This window comes from Leuciscus leuciscus (genome assembly GCF_965113295.1).
Source record: "Leuciscus leuciscus genome assembly, chromosome: 2".
Taxonomy (NCBI): Eukaryota; Metazoa; Chordata; class Actinopteri; order Cypriniformes; family Leuciscidae; genus Leuciscus; species Leuciscus leuciscus.
In genome coordinates, this window is record NC_138726.1 from 66,035,759 (window position 1) to 66,053,258 (window position 17,500).

At 43.1% G+C, this 17,500-nt stretch overlaps 1 protein-coding gene across 1 annotated transcript in view; it reads right to left on the reverse strand.

The window, feature by feature from the left end:
* nrxn2b (neurexin 2b) overlaps window positions 1–17,500 on the reverse strand; it is a 558,448-nt gene that overhangs the window by 193,476 nt on the left and 347,472 nt on the right. Inside the window, exons 11-13 of the mRNA XM_082161672.1 lie at window positions 14,421–14,540; window positions 13,146–13,527; window positions 2,187–2,377 (exon numbers count right to left, since the gene is read on the reverse strand). Of these exons, the coding sequence (XP_082017798.1) occupies window positions 2,187–2,377; window positions 13,146–13,527; window positions 14,421–14,540 (693 nt within the window). The remainder of the gene's footprint in view (window positions 1–2,186; window positions 2,378–13,145; window positions 13,528–14,420; window positions 14,541–17,500) is intronic.

Genomic DNA, 17,500 nt, shown 5'->3' on the forward strand with positions numbered 1-17,500 from the left:
GAGGCGAGGGTGTCGAGTTACATTCAAGATATTTTAAGAAATTTTAAGAAGTTTTTGCATCCTCGACTGAAATCATGAAACTGCTGTAAAGATGCTTCAGTCCTGCAATGCCTGATGGTTTACTGTGTCCCTGCACTGGGAATCTTCCCGTCTTAAACTGCTCTAACAGCTTTCGTCTTTGGCCTTGGGTTGTGTGTATCGCGTGACGAGACGCTGGCGACGGGTTTCACACATTCACTGCCAGAGACTGTGTGTTATAAGACCACAGGACATTCGAGGACGTCCATCAGGTGACCGAGATCCAGATCTGAGCAGAGAACATTATCAGCTCAGGAGATCAAGTGCACTCTGAGCGAAAGCGTCTGTCAAACGAGTTGTGTTATATAAGGTGTCTTCAGCGTAAACACATTGTGTTCCAGTAAACGTCTCCTGAAACTCCTGCTTGTCACTGATCTCAGAGTCGAGACGAGATGAAACGGCTGTGTGTTTGAGGCGAGCTCAGGGAATCAAACGCCTGAAGAAAGAGAAGCAGGAGAAACGGTTTCCTCAAACACACGTTCCCCTCAGCGCCGACATCTGATCATGAACACGGCCCGTGGTTATCATCCTGCACAGTTTACAGGCTTACACAACTGTTCATACATCGGGGTCAGTGACATATGTAAAACATATATGTATAAACTAACACTTTTAGTCATCAAGGATGCATTCAATCGATCGAAAGTGACAGTAAAGACATTTATAATGTTACAAAATATTATATTTACCGGTAAATAAATGCTGTTCTTTTGAACTTTCTATTCATCAAAGAATCATGAAAAATAAAGTGTATCACAGTTTCAAGTTTTTTTCAACACTGATAATAATCATAAATGTTTCTTGAGCATCAAATCCTCATATTAGAGTGATTTGTGAAGGATCATGTGACACTGAAGACTGGAGTAATGATGCTGAACATTCAGCTTTGATCACAGGAATAAATTACACTTTACTGTATATTCACATAGAGAACAGATGATTTACATTACATTTACATATTTCACTGTTTTTACTGTATTTTTGATCAAATAAACACAGCCTTGGTGAGCAGAAGAGACTCTTGTAAAAAAAGAAAAACATCTAAAAAAAAAAAGTATAATTATTTCACACTTTTAAACTGTAGTGTACATTAAAACATTTTCTCATTCATATTAACGGGACGTGGATTGAGAAAATAACTAAAGGCTTGTGAACCCACACGTTCAGATAACCCCGCCCCCAAACAGCACAAACCCCCTGTGGTTGGTCACTTTACCTGTCAGTCAAACGGTCTCAGCAAACGCCTCTTGATATCTGATATTTCTGATATTTGACAATAAAACCCAATGTGTCATAATCTCAGAATTATACGTCATAATTTTGAATAATTATGACATAGTTGTGACTTAGTATGTCATAATTAAGATTTAGCAAAACATGTCCGCATTTTTTGTCCTTCATGTCCTGCGTGCGTGCGTGCGTGTTCAGCACCTTTGAGGTCCAGGTTCCTGGCTCTGTTGGAGTGCTGTGTGTGTGTGTGTGTGTGTGTGTGTGTGTGTGTGTGTGTGTGTGTGTGTGTGTGTGTGTGTGTGTGTGTGTGTGTGTGTGTGTGCGTGTGTGTGTGTGCGTGTGTGTGTGCGTGCGTGTGTGTGTGTGTGTGTGTTCAGCACCTTTGAGGTCCAGGTTCCTGGCTCTGTTGGAGTGCTGTGTGTGTGTGTGTGTGTGTGTGTGTGTGTGTGTGTGTGTGTGTGTGTGTGTGTGTGTGTGTGTGTGTGTGTGTGTTCAGCACCTTTGAGGTCCAGGTTCCTGGCTCCGTTGGAGTGCTGTGTGTGTGTGTGTGTGTGTGTGTGTGTGTGTGTGTGTGTGTGTGTGTGTGTGTGTGTGTGTGTGTGTGTGTGTGTTCAGCACCTTTGAGGTCCAGGTTCCTGGCTCCGTTGGAGTGCTGTGTGTGTGTGTGTGTGTGTGTGTGTGTGTGTGTGTGTGTGTGTGTGTGTGTGTGTGTGTGTGTGTTCAGCACCTTTGAGGTCCAGGTTCCTGGCTCTGTTGGAGTGCTGTGTGTGTGTGTGTGTGTGTGTGTGTGTGTGTGTGTGTGTGTGTGTGTGTGTGTGTGTGTGTGTGTGTGTGTGTGTGTGTGTGTGTGTGTGTGTGTGTGTGTGTGTGTTCAGCACCTTTGAGGTCCAGGTTCCTGGCTCCGTTGGAGTGCTGTGTCACGGTGCGAGAGTCGATCTTCAGCATGTGGACGTTGTTGGTGTCTCGGGAAACCACCACGTTGTGCCACTGGTTGTCATTGAGCGGCTTCTCGGAGTTTCCCTTCATGAGAGATGGGCCGTTCCCGAGGTCAAACACGTAGTGGATAAACCTGAACACACGGACACACACATCTCAGGTCAGCTGACGCCAACACACACTCGTCTCAGCTGATCTCAGCACTCCTGACGGCTGAACGACGGAGCTAGGGTTTCATTATTATCACTATCATTGACACAAAGGTGTGTTTCTTCTCTCTGACAGCTGCAGGACAACGATAGTGTGAGAAACACACACTTTAAGTGAGTGTTTTCAGTTTCGATTGTCTTATTTTCACTGTCACTTTTCAATGAATGAAACCCGTTTCCTCCGTTCTCTTCTAATGCCGTAGTAAATGTGTTTTTTCTCTGCATTTCCCTTCAAAAATTGATTATAAAACAGCACATTTATTCTGTTCATCACCGATAAAAGCTGTGAAAAATGAGCTTGGTTGCTTTGACTGGTCATAACCGCTTCTGCTGGCAGCGTGAACAATTACGGCAGTAAAGCTCTTTAAACAACACAACAGCTGAAGACTTTCCAACAAAGACGACAAACAGCATCACCCACACCACATCTCTGTTGCTAAGAAACACAGTTACTCAGAACAATGAGTTTAGTGGATCTAAACAGTGTTTGTGTGTAAAATGAGTCCGTTGGAACTCGCCTTCCTGACATCAAAACTTCCTGCATTATTGCTATGAGAGGGGACAAAAACAAGCAACGGGAAAAAACATTCAAGTGTCTCAGGATCTCCATCTGCTCAAATAATTATTCAAACTGAAATAAAAATAAACTAAACCTACAAAAAACAAAACTAAAAAATGAAATAAGTTCTGATGCTAAAATTGAATATTCAATAGTATATAAATAAGGCTAAAATAACACTGTTAAGCAAACTGTTAACTTATTAAACATTATGTTCAAAACTTGCTGTAGACCGAAAGATCCCTTCAACATCTCATTTGTTTCTCAAGGTAAATAATGCGATGACTTCTGCTGTTCCTCAGATGTTCCTCCTGAGATAATCTCTCCAGGGTTTAGAAGAGACTAGAAGATCTCTACACCATGTTCATTATGTTATTGCTCTAAAGTCTTACTGTCAAGTCAAGTTTATTTGTATAGCGCTTTTCACAATACACAATACTGTGTCTGGAGAAAGTCATGTGACGCTTTTTGTAACTGCAAAAACGACTGTTTTCAAACAGGTTTCCTTCAAGTGTCTTCATATGTGCTTCAGATTTTAATCTCCATCTGCTCAAATAATTATTAAACCTGAAATAAAAATAAACTAAACCTATTAAAAAAAAAAACATATAAATATGACAAAAGCCTAAATTAAATAAATTAACTGACTAAAATTGCTAAATAAAATGATCAAATTAAAACAAGAAAACCACATAACAAATTTACTTAAACTAAAATAAATAAACTTGTTGTCCAGTACAATGCCAAGGTATTTTAGTTTGTACCAACCTGAATAATCTCCCCATTGATAAAAGTATCGGTGGGTTGCTGTGACTTTCTAAAATCTATGGACATTTCTTTGGTCTTATTGGTATTTACAGTTAAGTGTGACTTATTGCACCATTCTACCTCCCCATCCTCCCCAACCTGTAGCAGACTCACTAGAGCTGTGTCATCTGCATATTTAATAAAGTGCTAGTGCATGAACATTACGAGTGGGGACACACGCGATTCATGAGTTGTTTGTTTGGGAGTGGAGCATGCACGGTCAGCTCTAGTGAAAGGGGTCTGGCAGTGTTCAATCATAAATTCCCGACGTGTATCATATGCACTATCGAGAGTTTTAGCTCTGCTCCTGTTGGCTTTCTTCTCCAGGGAAGACAGTCAATAAAGACTCTTTGGCTCGGATCTCGCGTTTGCGTTACTTGTCTGGTTGATATTTGGGTGCATTTAATTTTTGAGAAAATTAAATATGTACTCATCTTATCTTTGAGGAGTCATTTAATTCTGAGGAAATAAATGGTGAATTCCCGGGGGGAAATGGATAACACCTCATTATATGGTACCCATCTCCCTTCGGTGCCCTCCAGTGAGTTCTAGTCTCAGTGTCTGACTCGCAGAAGGAGGGTTTAGAGGGGTCCGTTCGGTTATTTCTGCCGGTCATCTGTTTCAGGACGCTGGATTGGCTTCTCAAGCTACAGTGGTGGTCAGAATTAACGGCACCCCTGGTAAATAAGATCAAAAATTGCTGTAAAAAATAAATCTGCATTGTTTATCCTTTTGATCTTTAATTCAAAAAATTCGCAAAAATCTAACCTTTCATTGAAGTAAAAGAATTGAAAGTGGAGGGTAAATCACATTATAAAATAAATGTTTTTCTCCAAAACACGCTGGCCATAATTATTGGCACCCTGTTATTAAATACTTTTTGCAACCTCCTTTTGCCAAGATAACAGCTCTGAGTCTTCTGCCATAATTATTGGCACCCTGTTATTAAATACTTTTTGCAACCTCCTTTTGCCAAGATAACAGCTCTGAGTCTTCTCCTATAATGCCTGATGAGTTTGGAGAATAACTGACCAGAGATCAGAGACCATTCCTCCATACAGAATCTCTCCAGATCCTTCAGATTCACAAGTTCATATTGGCGCTTCTTCTCTTCAGTTCAGCCACTGATCTTGTATAGTGTTCAGGTCAGGGAACTGGGACGGTCATGGCAGAAGCTTCATTTTGTGCTCCGTAACACATTTTTGTGTTGATTTTGATGTTTGTTTTGGACCGTTGTCCTGATGGAAGATCCAGCCACGGCCCATTATAAGATTTCTAGCAGAGGCTGTCAGGTTTTGATTTTTTATCTGTTGGTATTTGCTAGAATCCATAATACCATGTGTCTGAACAAGAAGTCCAGGACCTCCAGCAAATAAATAGGCCCACAACATATAAGATCCAGCAGTGTATTGAACCGTAGGCATGGGGTACTCTTCATCCCTGTTTGCACCAAACACATCTGGTGGGTTTGCTGCCAAAAAGCAATTTTTTTAGTTTCATCTGACCACAGAATCCTGTGCCGTTTGAAGTTCCAGTCGTGTCTGACCACTGAATATGCTGGAGTTTGTTTTTGGAGGAGCGAGGAGGATTTTTCTTGAAACCCTCCCAAACAACATGTGGGGATCTAGGGGTTGTTTGTAGGGGTGTAACGATTCGTTTTAACAGCGATTCGATTCGTATCGCGATTCGTGGTTGTCGATACGATTCAAGAACGATATTGGTTCATTTAGAACGATCCGATCCGAAACGATTCAGTGACTTGAAATCGATTCAGTGACTTTTTAGCCAAAAATTCTTGTAAGGAAATCAGGTATCAATTAATTATGGATATAAACAAACAAGTAAACAACAATTAATGTCAAATGCATTCACATTTTATTTGAATAAAGTAGGACTGCACGATTATGACAAAAATCATAATTGTCGATGTTGATATCTTGATATTGTAATTGTGATTATTAATTACGATTATCACAACATTGAATGATGTTTTGAATAGTTTGGCCATGGGACCCACATTTCCCCATGGTCATCAAGCCGTGACCCAGCTTTTTAGGAATTATATAGGCCTATTATAATACATTTGTTTACACAAAAATTGTTGACACACAAGTTCTGTCCCCCTTTACTTAACATACAAAAAAAATTTGTAAGAATATGACAAATACTGATAAACAGTAGGCACTGCGAGGTTAAGCTATATAGCAGTCCCAAACTAGTTTTTGTTAATACAGTCTTGGTATGAGCCACAACAGTCATATAAAAATATACAAAATAACCACTAAGTGGCATTTTGTTATGGAAACAAACAACAATTAGGTTACCATGGTGATACACAATACTTGGAAGAACTTAACTTACTAATTTACGACGTTGCATGCTCGTATTTCTTTTGCGCTTTAGTGAAGTGATACAGCGCGCTCCGCCGCATTTGCGCGTGCAGTTGAAGAGTGCGTATGGAGGTATTTTTGGTGCAAAACTACTGAACGCCTGTGACAGTGAAATGTGTAGTTGTAGAGAATAGCCACACATGTGTATCAGTAAATTTGAAGTCACAGAGAGAAATGTTTTAAGAGTTGCAAACTTGTAGACTTTTTTTTATCTTCCACAAACACAACACAACAGTTACACCTTCTCAAATTCTTCATTGCAGGTGCACAAATCCTATTCTACAAATCACAAATTAAGAAACTCATACTCTCACATGTTTGCTACAGTTGCTGCAGTGAATATGGTGCAAAACGCATTTACACCCCGCATCAAGAAATGTGAAGTCTCGGAGAAATTTTGCTCATCTGCAAATCAGTATATGAATTCATCCAATGAGAGTTGCACACTTGTAGAATATTTTCTCACAAATGTCTTGTATATTTTTCTAGCACAAACACAAGTACATAACTACAGCTGCTTGAATCTGCCTCGACGAATCTCAAACACTGTTTTTCGCTTTCAAGTGACAAGTTTCGCGCGCTCTCCCTTTTGCACCAAGTGCACCGTGAAATGTGGGGCAAAAGTGAGTTGTGCATCTGTAGAGGCAGTGGGCGGAGCCTACATGAATATTCATGAGTTTCCCGGGCATGCGCGTGGAACTGCTCATTCTAGTTCACTCTCCTCGTTTCTCAGCAGGTTTAATGGATTATTTCAAAAAAGGTAAATATAGTTTCAGCGCGAACTTAAACTACAATTGTGTATCGTTTTGTTAAATTCATAATGTTTTTATTAATTCGTCACTGACTGAATGATTGCTGGCATTCACTTCGTGTAGGCCTGTATAAAGCACAGCAAACTTCAACTCGTTCATTTCGTTGTGCTTTTCCTCTGTACATTGCAATGCTTTAAACTGTCTTTTGTTATCATTTGTTGAATGTCACTGCAAAAAATTTTTTTATAATAATACGTCCCACTTTTACCATAAAACCAAAAATTCCAGAACACCTGAATGATTACAGCACTTATTTCCAACAGAAGAGCAGAATATTTCTAAATACATGAACCATTACCATTTAATTTATTTATTGCTAAGCTCTTCTGATAACTTACCTTATGAAGCTTTACAACTGTGTCATCTCTGGCAATAATCTCTGGGAAATAACTCCACAACCATATCAATGTCCAAATAAACATTTAAGATTTGCATGACAAAAGTTTGGAATCACTATGATTTAAGAAATGTTATACTTTTAAAGCAGGCAAGGTCAATTTCCACACTTCATTAAGCAGCACAACCATTTTCAACTGTGATAATATTCAGAAATGTTTCTTGAGCAGCAAATCAGTATTAGAATGACTGAAGGGTCATGTGACACTGAAATCTAGAGTAAAATTAGCTCTGCCATCACAACATTAAAATAGAAAACAGTTGATAAAAATATTTCACAATATTACTGTTAAATGATAAACTCAGATAAATGTAGTCTTGGTACCTTAGAGGTACCTTACCTTAGAACCTTACTAATACCAAACTTTTAAACAGTATATATATTATTAAAACCAGCACAAGTACACCTTGCAATCAAAACATTAAAAATAATATTGTTACATTATTTTGCCAGTATGTTTGTAAATATTTTTTTAGAACATCAAATTGGTGGCTTATTATATTCCGTAAAATAATTCTAAGTGTTTTTTTTTATTTCTCATTTACAGTGACCTAGTTGTATCAAATGTAATTTATCCACTTTTGTCCATACAATTTTGTTTAATCCAAATTGTACGTATGTATTAAAGCACATTCATGCTTGAGTTTGGTCTTACATGATTTGGCTTATTTAAACGAACAAGAATTTAAGAACAATCACACCAGGATATATTATATATATTTTAAAAAGTGTTAGCCCACAGATACATTTATGAGGTTTTTTTTAGTTTATTGCAATCAACAAATGATAACAATTAGTAAAAGCCACAGTTTTAAAGCTTTGCCAGGTGCAATTTATACGGCGAGTTGAAGTTTGCTGTAGCTACTGTATATAGGCCTACACGAAGTGAATGCCAGCAATCATTCAGTCAGTGACGAATTAATAAAAACATTATGAATTTAACAAAACGATACACAATTGTAGTTTAAGTTCGCGCTGAAACTATATTTACCTTTTTTGAAATAATCCATTAAACCTGCTGAGAAACGAGGAGCGTGAACTAGAATGAGCAGTTCCACGCGCATGCCCGGGAAACTCATGAATATTCATGTAGGCTCCGCCCACTGCCTCTACAGATGCACAACTCACTTTTGCCCCACATTTCGAGGTGCACTTGGTGCAAAAGGGAGAGCGGGCGAAACTTGTCACTTGAAAGCGAAAAACAGTGTTTGAGATTGGTCGCAGCAGATTCAAGCAGCTGTAGTTATGTACTTGTGTTTGTGCTAGAAAAATATACAAGACATTTGTGAGAAAATATTCTACAAGTGTGCAACTCTCATTGGATGAATTCACATACTGATTTGCAGATGAGCAACATTTCTCCGTGACTTCACATTTCTTGATGCGGGTGTAAATGCGTTTTGCACCATATTCACTGCAGCAACTGTAGCAAACATGTGAGCGTATGACACTCTTAATTTGTGATTTGTAGAATAGGATTTGTGCACCTGCAATGGAGAATTTGAGAAGGTGTAACTGTTGTGTTGTGTTTGTGGAAGATAAAAAAAAGTCTACAAGTTTGCAACTCTTAAAACATTTCTCTCTGTGACTTCAAATTTACTGATACACATGTGTGGCTATTCTCTACAACTACACATTTCACTGTCACAGGCGTTCAGTAGTTTTGCACCAAAAATACCTCCATAAGTGCGCGCTCCTGCAGTATAGCGGCTGAGAGGACAGGAAAGTCAGTTTTTCTGAGGTGAGAGACTTTGCGCTGCTTGTTGTCTTTGCGCTGCTGCTGGCGCGTCACGCATGGCGACGACGTCACAGATAGGCAGACTGAATCGAGTAACGTTTAACGCCTTTATCATTAAAAGTGCTAAGAAAAAACATCCATATAAAGTCTGACGTGCTTAAATCCAATGCGTTATTTCCTAGTATCGATATAATCGATTCATTGCCTTTTAAAACGATATTAGAACGATATATGTCGTCCGGAAGGCCAACTTGCCGAGCACAGATCGCTGTAGTTGGATCATAGGAATATAAATCGATACATCGATGTAGTTGATGAATCGTTACACCCCTAGTTGTTTGATAATTTTTTTTTAGGCTTTCTGACCCCAAGACTCAACTAATCTCTGCAATTCTCCATCTGTGATCCTTGGAGAGTCTTTGGCCACTCAAACTTTCCTCCTCACTGTGCATTAAGACAATATAGACACACGTCCTCTTCCTGGCAGATTCGTAACATCTTTAGTTGATTGGAACTTCTTAATTATTGCCCTGATGGTCAAAATGGGGATTTTCAATTCTTTAGCTATTTTCTTACAGCAACTTTCTATTTTGTGATGCTCAACAATCTTTGCTGCACATCAGAACTATATTCTTTGGTTTTACTCATTGTGATGGATGATTAAGGGCATTTGGCCTTTGTGTATTCGTCATATTTAAACTCCTGTGAAACAAGAAGTCATAGCGAGACAATTTCATGTTCCTAGTCACCCTGGTATGCTAAAAAAAGGTAAATATTAATAGGAATATACTTCAGAGATATTTTACTCGTAAAAAATTCAAAGGGTGCCAATAATTGTGGCCGACGTGTTTTGGAGAAAAACATTTATTTCATAATGTGATTTACCCCCCACTTTCAATTCTTTTACTTCAATGAAAGGTTAGATTTTTGCGAATTTTTTTAATGAAAGATCAAAAGGATAAACAATGCAGATTTATTTTTTACAGCCATTTTTGATCATATTTACCAGGGGTGCCATTAATTCTGTCCACCACTGTATACTAGAGACCAGTCTCAAGAGGATGGTTCCTTTAGAAGTCTCAGCCGTAGTCGTCTTGGGATAAGACAGATCTGAGGACAGTCGTTATCTCGAAGAAGGCTTCGACTAAGAAGGGCAGTCTCCTCCGGGCCCTCTGGGAAGCGACTCTCCGAGGAGGGTCGTAAAGCAGTCAGTTCGGTTGTTCTCTGCTGGTTCGCCGCTTCAGGGCAGTGAGGACAGTCGTTTTCTCTAAGAAGATACATTTTTTAAATCAGGGAGCAGACATCCTGTCGATGCAGGGGCTGAGGCCCGGGGAATGGAGACTCCACCCCGAGGGGGTGGAGCTCCTATGAAAAACTTTGGTCGAGTGGAAGTAGACCTGTTTGCATCTTAAGAGACGACACACTGTCCACTGTGGCTCTCACTCAGTCAGCCAGCTCCTCTGGGGCTGGACCCTATGATGCAGACGTGGCAGAGATCACATCTGTACACATTTCCCCCGATCAACTATGCCAGCGCGACTGGACCAGATCAGATCAGAGTTTCATAACACCGCCCAAATGTATACACAGATAAAGAAGGCATAACTTTTATTCTCGCTGTATTATTGTTGCCGCCGGCGCCGCCATGTCGTGGAGACACTGTGTTTTTCGTTGCGAAAGCCAAACTACTTTGTTTGGCCTTCCAGAAGAGGACACAATTATGAAACAGTGCTTCAGCTTTATTTACAACACTGTCCCAGAACAGTACAACTAAAATATTTGACTGTGTGCTGCACATTTTTCGGAGGACTGTTTCCAGAACCTGAGAGAGTACAAGGCCAGCTGTGCACAAAGGCTGATGCTAGAAAGGGGGCAATTCAATCTTTTCATGTACATTGTGGTGCTTCTGACTCACACAGCCTGTACGTATTTTTTCATATTTTAAGAAATTGCTACTGACTATTCAAACGCTAGTTTTCAGCAGTATAGAGTAGCGCTCTACAAAAAAAAAAAACTACCTGAGCCTGAACATGAACCTGTGAAACGTTAGAAATGGCCATAACGGAGACTGACCCCTTGACCAGCTCCACCTGAGCCTGAACATGTGAAACGTTAGAAATGGCCATAATGGAGACTACTGACCCCTTGACCAGCTCCACCTGAGCCTGAACCTAAACCTGTGAAACGTTAGGAATGGCCACAACGGAGACTACTGACCCCTTGACCAGCTCCACCTGAGCCTGAACCTAAACCTGTGAAACTTTAGGAATGGCCACAACGGAGACTACTGACCCCTTGATCAGCTCCACCTGAGCCTGAACATGAACCTGTGAAACGTTAGAATTGGCCATAACAGAGATTGACCCCTTGACCAGCTCAACCTGAGCCTGAACCTGAACCTGTGAAACCTTAGGAATGGCCATAACGGAGACTGACGGAGACTCACCCCTTGACCAGCTCCACCTGAGCCTGAACCTGTGAAACATTAGGAATGGCCATAACGGAGACTGACCCCTTGACCAGCTCCACCTGAGTCTGAACCTGAACCTGTGAAACGTTAGGAATGGCCATAACGGAGACTGACCCCTTGACCAGCTCCACCTGAGCCTGAACCAGTGAAACGTTAGAAATGGCCATAACGGAGACTACTGACCCCTTGACCAGCTCCACCTGAGCCTGAACCTAAACCTGTGAAACGTTAGAAATGGCCACAACGGAGACTGACCCCTTGACCAGCTCCATCTGAGCCTGAACCTGTGAAACGTTAGAATTGGCCATAACGGAGACTGACCCCTTGACCAGCTCCACCTGAGCCTGAGCCTGAACCTGTGAAACGTTAGAAATGGCCACAATGGAGACTGACCCCTTGACCAGCTCCACCTGAGCCTGAACCTGTGAAACGTTAGGAATGGCCATAACGGAGACTGACGGAGACTCACCCCTTGACCAGCTCCACCTGAGCCTGAACCTGTGAAACATTAGGAATGGCCATAACGGAGACTGACCCCTTGACCAGCTCCACCTGAGTCTGAACCTGAACCTGTGAAACGTTAGGAATGGCCATAACGGAGACTGACCCCTTGACCAGCTCCACCTGAGCCTGAACCTGTGAAACGTTAGAAATGGCCATAACGGAGACTGACCCCTTGACCAGCTCCACCTGAGCCTGAACCTAAACCTGTGAAACGTTAGAAATGGCCACAACGGAGACTGACCCCTTGACCAGCTCCACCTGAGCCTGAACCTGTGAAACGTTAGAATTGGCCATAACGGAGACTGACCCCTTGACCAGCTCCACCTGAGCCTGAACCTGTGAAACGTTAGAAATGGCCACAACGGAGACTGACCCCTTGACCAGCTCCACCTGAGCCTGAACCTGTGAAACATTAGAAATGGCCACAACAGAGACTGACCCCTTGACCAGCTCCACCTGAGCCTGAACCTAAACCTGTGAAACGTTAGAAATGGCCACAACGGAGACTGACCCCTTGACCAGCTCCACCTGAGCCTGAACCTGAACCTGTGAAACGTTAGGAATGGCCATAACGGAGACTGACCCCTTGACCAGCTCCACCTGAGCCTGAACCTGAACCTGTGAAACGTTAGGAATGGCCATAACGGAGACTACTGACCCCTTGACCAGCTCCACCTGAGCCTGAACCTAAACCTGTGAAACGTTAGAAATGGCCACAACGGAGACTGACCCCTTGACCAGCTCCACCTGAGCCTGAACATGAACCTGTGAAATGTTAGAAATGGCCACAACGGAGACTGACCCCTTGACCAGCTCCACCTGAGCCTGAACCTGAACCTGTGAAACGTTAGAAATGGCCATAACGGAGACTACTGACCCCTTGACCAGCTCCACCTGAGCCTGAACCTGAACCTGTGAAACGTTAGGAATGGCCATAACGAAGACTGACCCCTTGACCAGCTCCACCTGAGCCTGAACCTGTGAAACGTTAGGAATGGCCATAACGGAGACTGACCCCTTGACCAGCTCCACCACGATGAAGTCGCTGCCGTCGCCGCTGTTGAAGAGCAGCAGGCCATCCGTGGACGTGGTCTTGAACTGGAAGAACAGGTGCATGGACGCGTATGCCTGCAGCGTCGCCAGCGCTAGGTAGCTGCCTTTATTGCGGAAGGTCACGGGGTCGGCGATGATGTGGCGCATGCCGAAGCGGGCGTTCAGCTCACAGTAGGAGATGTCCCCGTTCTTGCACTGGTCCAGGTACGGCACGCCGTTGAGCGTCAGGCCCTGCAGGTGTCCGATGAAGTTTGAGGGAACGGCGGAGATGAACCTGCGCTCTGTCATGATGCCCGTCTCGATGTTGTGGAACTCCAGACGAGTGTGGTCACCCGTCATCTGCCCTGCGGAGTCACCAAACACACACTCAACTACACACAACACACTGATTCAGACGTGATTCTTCAAGGCAAGAGTAACAATTTTGACTGACAGATATCACTATAGTTACCTAGTTGATTAATCACACTACATTAAGTTAAGCAATTTGTATTACACGTTTTCTAGATTGTATTGTTTAAATGTACAAATTATGCATTGTTTTATCGCTAATTTACATACATTTCTAGAATATTAATATGAACATTGGAAAAAGCCAGGTTTAAAAATCTTGTCTGATTTTGTTGACATATTAGAGTTAAATGTTTTCATAGAGGGGATTTTTGATTTCTCTTTTTATCACTCCATAAATCAGAAAATACTGTTGACCGACAGGAAAAAACACACATTTTCGCCATGTTTAGAGAGAATATTTAATAAAAATCAGGATTAAACCCCCCAGTAAAAACCTTCAGAATATAGATAGGAATAAAACTGTAAATGTTGGTGTATGTAAGTGTTACCGAAGTTGAGGGAACAACAAACTAATTAATTTATATGTAATGTAATTGAAATATACAGACGCAAATAGATAAAGAGCAATAAATAAACACTGAAATGTGTATTTTGGATGTTTTCTTTCCACTAGTCTGAAATAAGGCAAGTTATACAGTACACACTTGTTCATTTATACGCAGTCTTCAGTAAATAGTGAGCTAGTGTTTAGTACATGACCGAACCCTGGGCTCTGTAACTAGTAAAAAACAAACAAACACAAATGGTTGTTTTTTAGCCAATCAGAACAGCTCCCTGTCCGTCAGTAATTTCTGCGTTCTGATTGGCTGATGTTGCTGCGGTGTCTGAGTAGAGACTGCTAGCCGCTGAAACACACAGCCTCAGGTTTATCTGAGTCTTCTACCTTCCACAGTGACGTTATCCACACACAGCTGCAGGTTCCTCCCGCGCCGCACCACTCGCACTGAGTGCCACTCGTTATCATTGAGCTTCTGACCGGCCGTCAGCACCTCTGGACCCTTACCTACAGCAGAAGAGTGCAGTCAGATACACACATCCTCACACACACACACACACACACACACACACACGCACGCACGCGCGCACACACACACACACACACACACACACACACACACGCACACACACTGTGAGGAGATATCTGCACACACACACACACACACACACACACACACACACACACACACACACACACTCACATGAATGATGTAAACTTGAAACTATAATAATAGAGAATAATAATAATAATACATTAAACTATATAATGGAGTATAATATCAGTGTAATCATCAGTGTAATCATCAGTGTCCGGCTCCTGAAGGTGTCGTGCTGATCTCCCACTCCAGATCTACAGTCATCATGGCTAAAGCTTTAGTAAGTTTACAAATATTTGGTCTCGACAGGAATGTTGATGTGTGAAGACTGCAGCAGCTGAACTCAAGGCCGGCGTGAGAATCTCAGGGTTTATCGAGACCTGAAGAGAAATGCTGCATATTTATGACTCGGGTCCATTATTTATGATAAGAGCTTAATAGAGTCTCGAGGGGACGCCGAACAAAGACTGTTCTCAATCTCTCCGAGGCTTCGGTTCCAGAGTTCATCTGTGGGGAAGTTTGGGATTTACATGTGATCAGATACACCTGTGTGTGTGTGTGTGTGTGTGTGTGTGTGTGTGTGTGTGTGTGAGAGAGAGAGAGAGAGAGAGAGAGAGAGTGAGTCTCTCTCTCTCTCTCTGTGTGTGTGTGTGTGTGTGTGTGTGTGTGTGTGTGTGTGTGTGTGTGTGTGTGTGTGTGTGTGTGTGTGTGTGTGTGTGTGTGTGTGAGTGTGTGTGGCACATGAGTCTCGCACATGCTCAGATATCTCCTCCAACACACAACACACTTACCTGTGTCAAAACATAGCATAACATAACAGTTTATCACCTCAGAGAGAGTGTGTGTGTGTGTGTGTGTGTGTGTGTGTGTGTGTGTGTGTGTGTGTGTGTGTGTGTGTGTGTGTGTGTGTGTGAGAGAGTGAGTCTCTGTGTGTGTGTGTGTGTGTGTGTGTGTGTGTGTGTGTGTGTGTGTGTGTGTGTGTGTGTGTGTGTGAGAGAGAGTGAGTCTCTGTGTGTGTGTGTGTGTGTGTGTGTGTGTGTGTGTGTGTGTGTGTGGACTAGGACTGCGGGATGGAGCAGCACGTCTTTTCGGCAGCTTCCCACACTGAGCAGCCCCACACTGCTCACCCCAGTGATGGGGAAGGACTTGGAAAAGCTGTTCCCCACACTGCGGACGGTTAGCCGCAACCGTCGGAGCATCCCCCCTCCCCCTCGCGGTCGAAAAATCAAAGTGAAAAATAAGCTAAGCATTGCTTCGTGGAACGTTCGCACACTGCTGGACCTGGCCGAAACTCCTGAAAGGCCCCACCGCAGGACAGCACTGGTGGCCCTGGAGCTCGCAAGATATAACATCGATATTGCAGCTCTCAGCAAGACCAGACTACATGGGGAGGACTCCTTGACAGAGGTTGGTGCTGGGACACCTTCTTCTGGAAGGGCGTCCCCGAAGGCATTCGTCGTAACCATGGAGTTGGCTTTGCTGTGAAGTCTAAACTGCTGCAGCGCATTCCGGAATCCCCTATCAGCATCAATGAAAGGCTGATGACATGGCGCATTCCCCTGGCAAAGGAACGCTTCGCCACTCTCATCAGTGCATACGCTCCAACTCTTGATGCCGAGCACAACATCAAAGAGGATTTCTACAGAGCTCTTGATGCCATCCTACAGAAAACCCCGGCTACAGACAGGCTCATACTGATGGGAGATTTCAATGCTAGAGTGGGTACGGAGCATCTGGTATGGAGTAAAGTTATTGGCCAGAATGGTGTGGGGAAAATGAACCGCAATGGGCTCAGACTCCTCTCCCTCTGTGCAGAGCACCAGCTGGTCATTACAAATACCATCTTCCAGATCCAGAACAGGCTCAAGACCACCTGGCAGCACCCCCGCTCAAAACATTGGCATCTCCTTGACTATGTGATTGTCCGTCAAAAGGACAGACAAGATGTCCTCTCCACCCGTGTCATGTGCGGAGCTGAGTGCTGGACTGACCACCTCATGGTCAGATCCAAACTACTCATGAGAATTCAACCCTGTGGCCCGAGGACAGCCCCAAACAAGAAACTAAACTGTACAGTGCTGAACAGCCTCACCACCAAAGACAACCTCCGACGGCTCCTTGCTGAAAACCTCAAACATGATCCCGGAGGAATCAGCTGACTGGCCAGCTCTGCGCCAGGCTATTACATCATAACGCAGCCTCAGAGGTGCTTGGCCAATCAAGGAAACATCACCAGGACTGGTTTGACTGTAACTCAGCTCAGATACAGTCACTTTTAAAAAACAAGCATGAAGCCCACAAAGCTCTCCTGTCCTTCCCTGGATCTCCCACCCATATAACCACCTTCACTGCTGCAAGAGCAGAAACCCAGCGAGCCCTTCGGACTATGGAGAACACCTGGTGGGTGCAAAAGGCGCAAGAAATCCAGAACCTGGCAGACTGCAATAACACTCAAGGCTTTTACGATGCCATAAAAGCATTGTACGGCCCCAGGAAGTGGGCGATTGCCCCAGTCCGATCAGCTGACGGGTCCACACTCTTCAAGGACCGCCACGAGATTCTTGCCCGTTGGGTAAATCATTTTGAGAGTCTCTTCAACCACACCAACACTGTTGATCCACATATCCTGGATAATCTGCCAGACCTGCCAGCAACCATGCACCTGGACACTCCTCCACTTTACTCAGAACTCCGGCAAGCTATTGCAGGGCTGAAGAACAAAAAAAGCGTTGGACCCGATGGAATCCCTGCAGAGGTTTTCAAACACGGAGGATACACCCTCACAAGTCGTCTGCACCTCCTGATCCAAAACATCTAGGAACACAGGACCCTCCCACAGGACTGGAAGGATGCTAACATCGTGGTCATC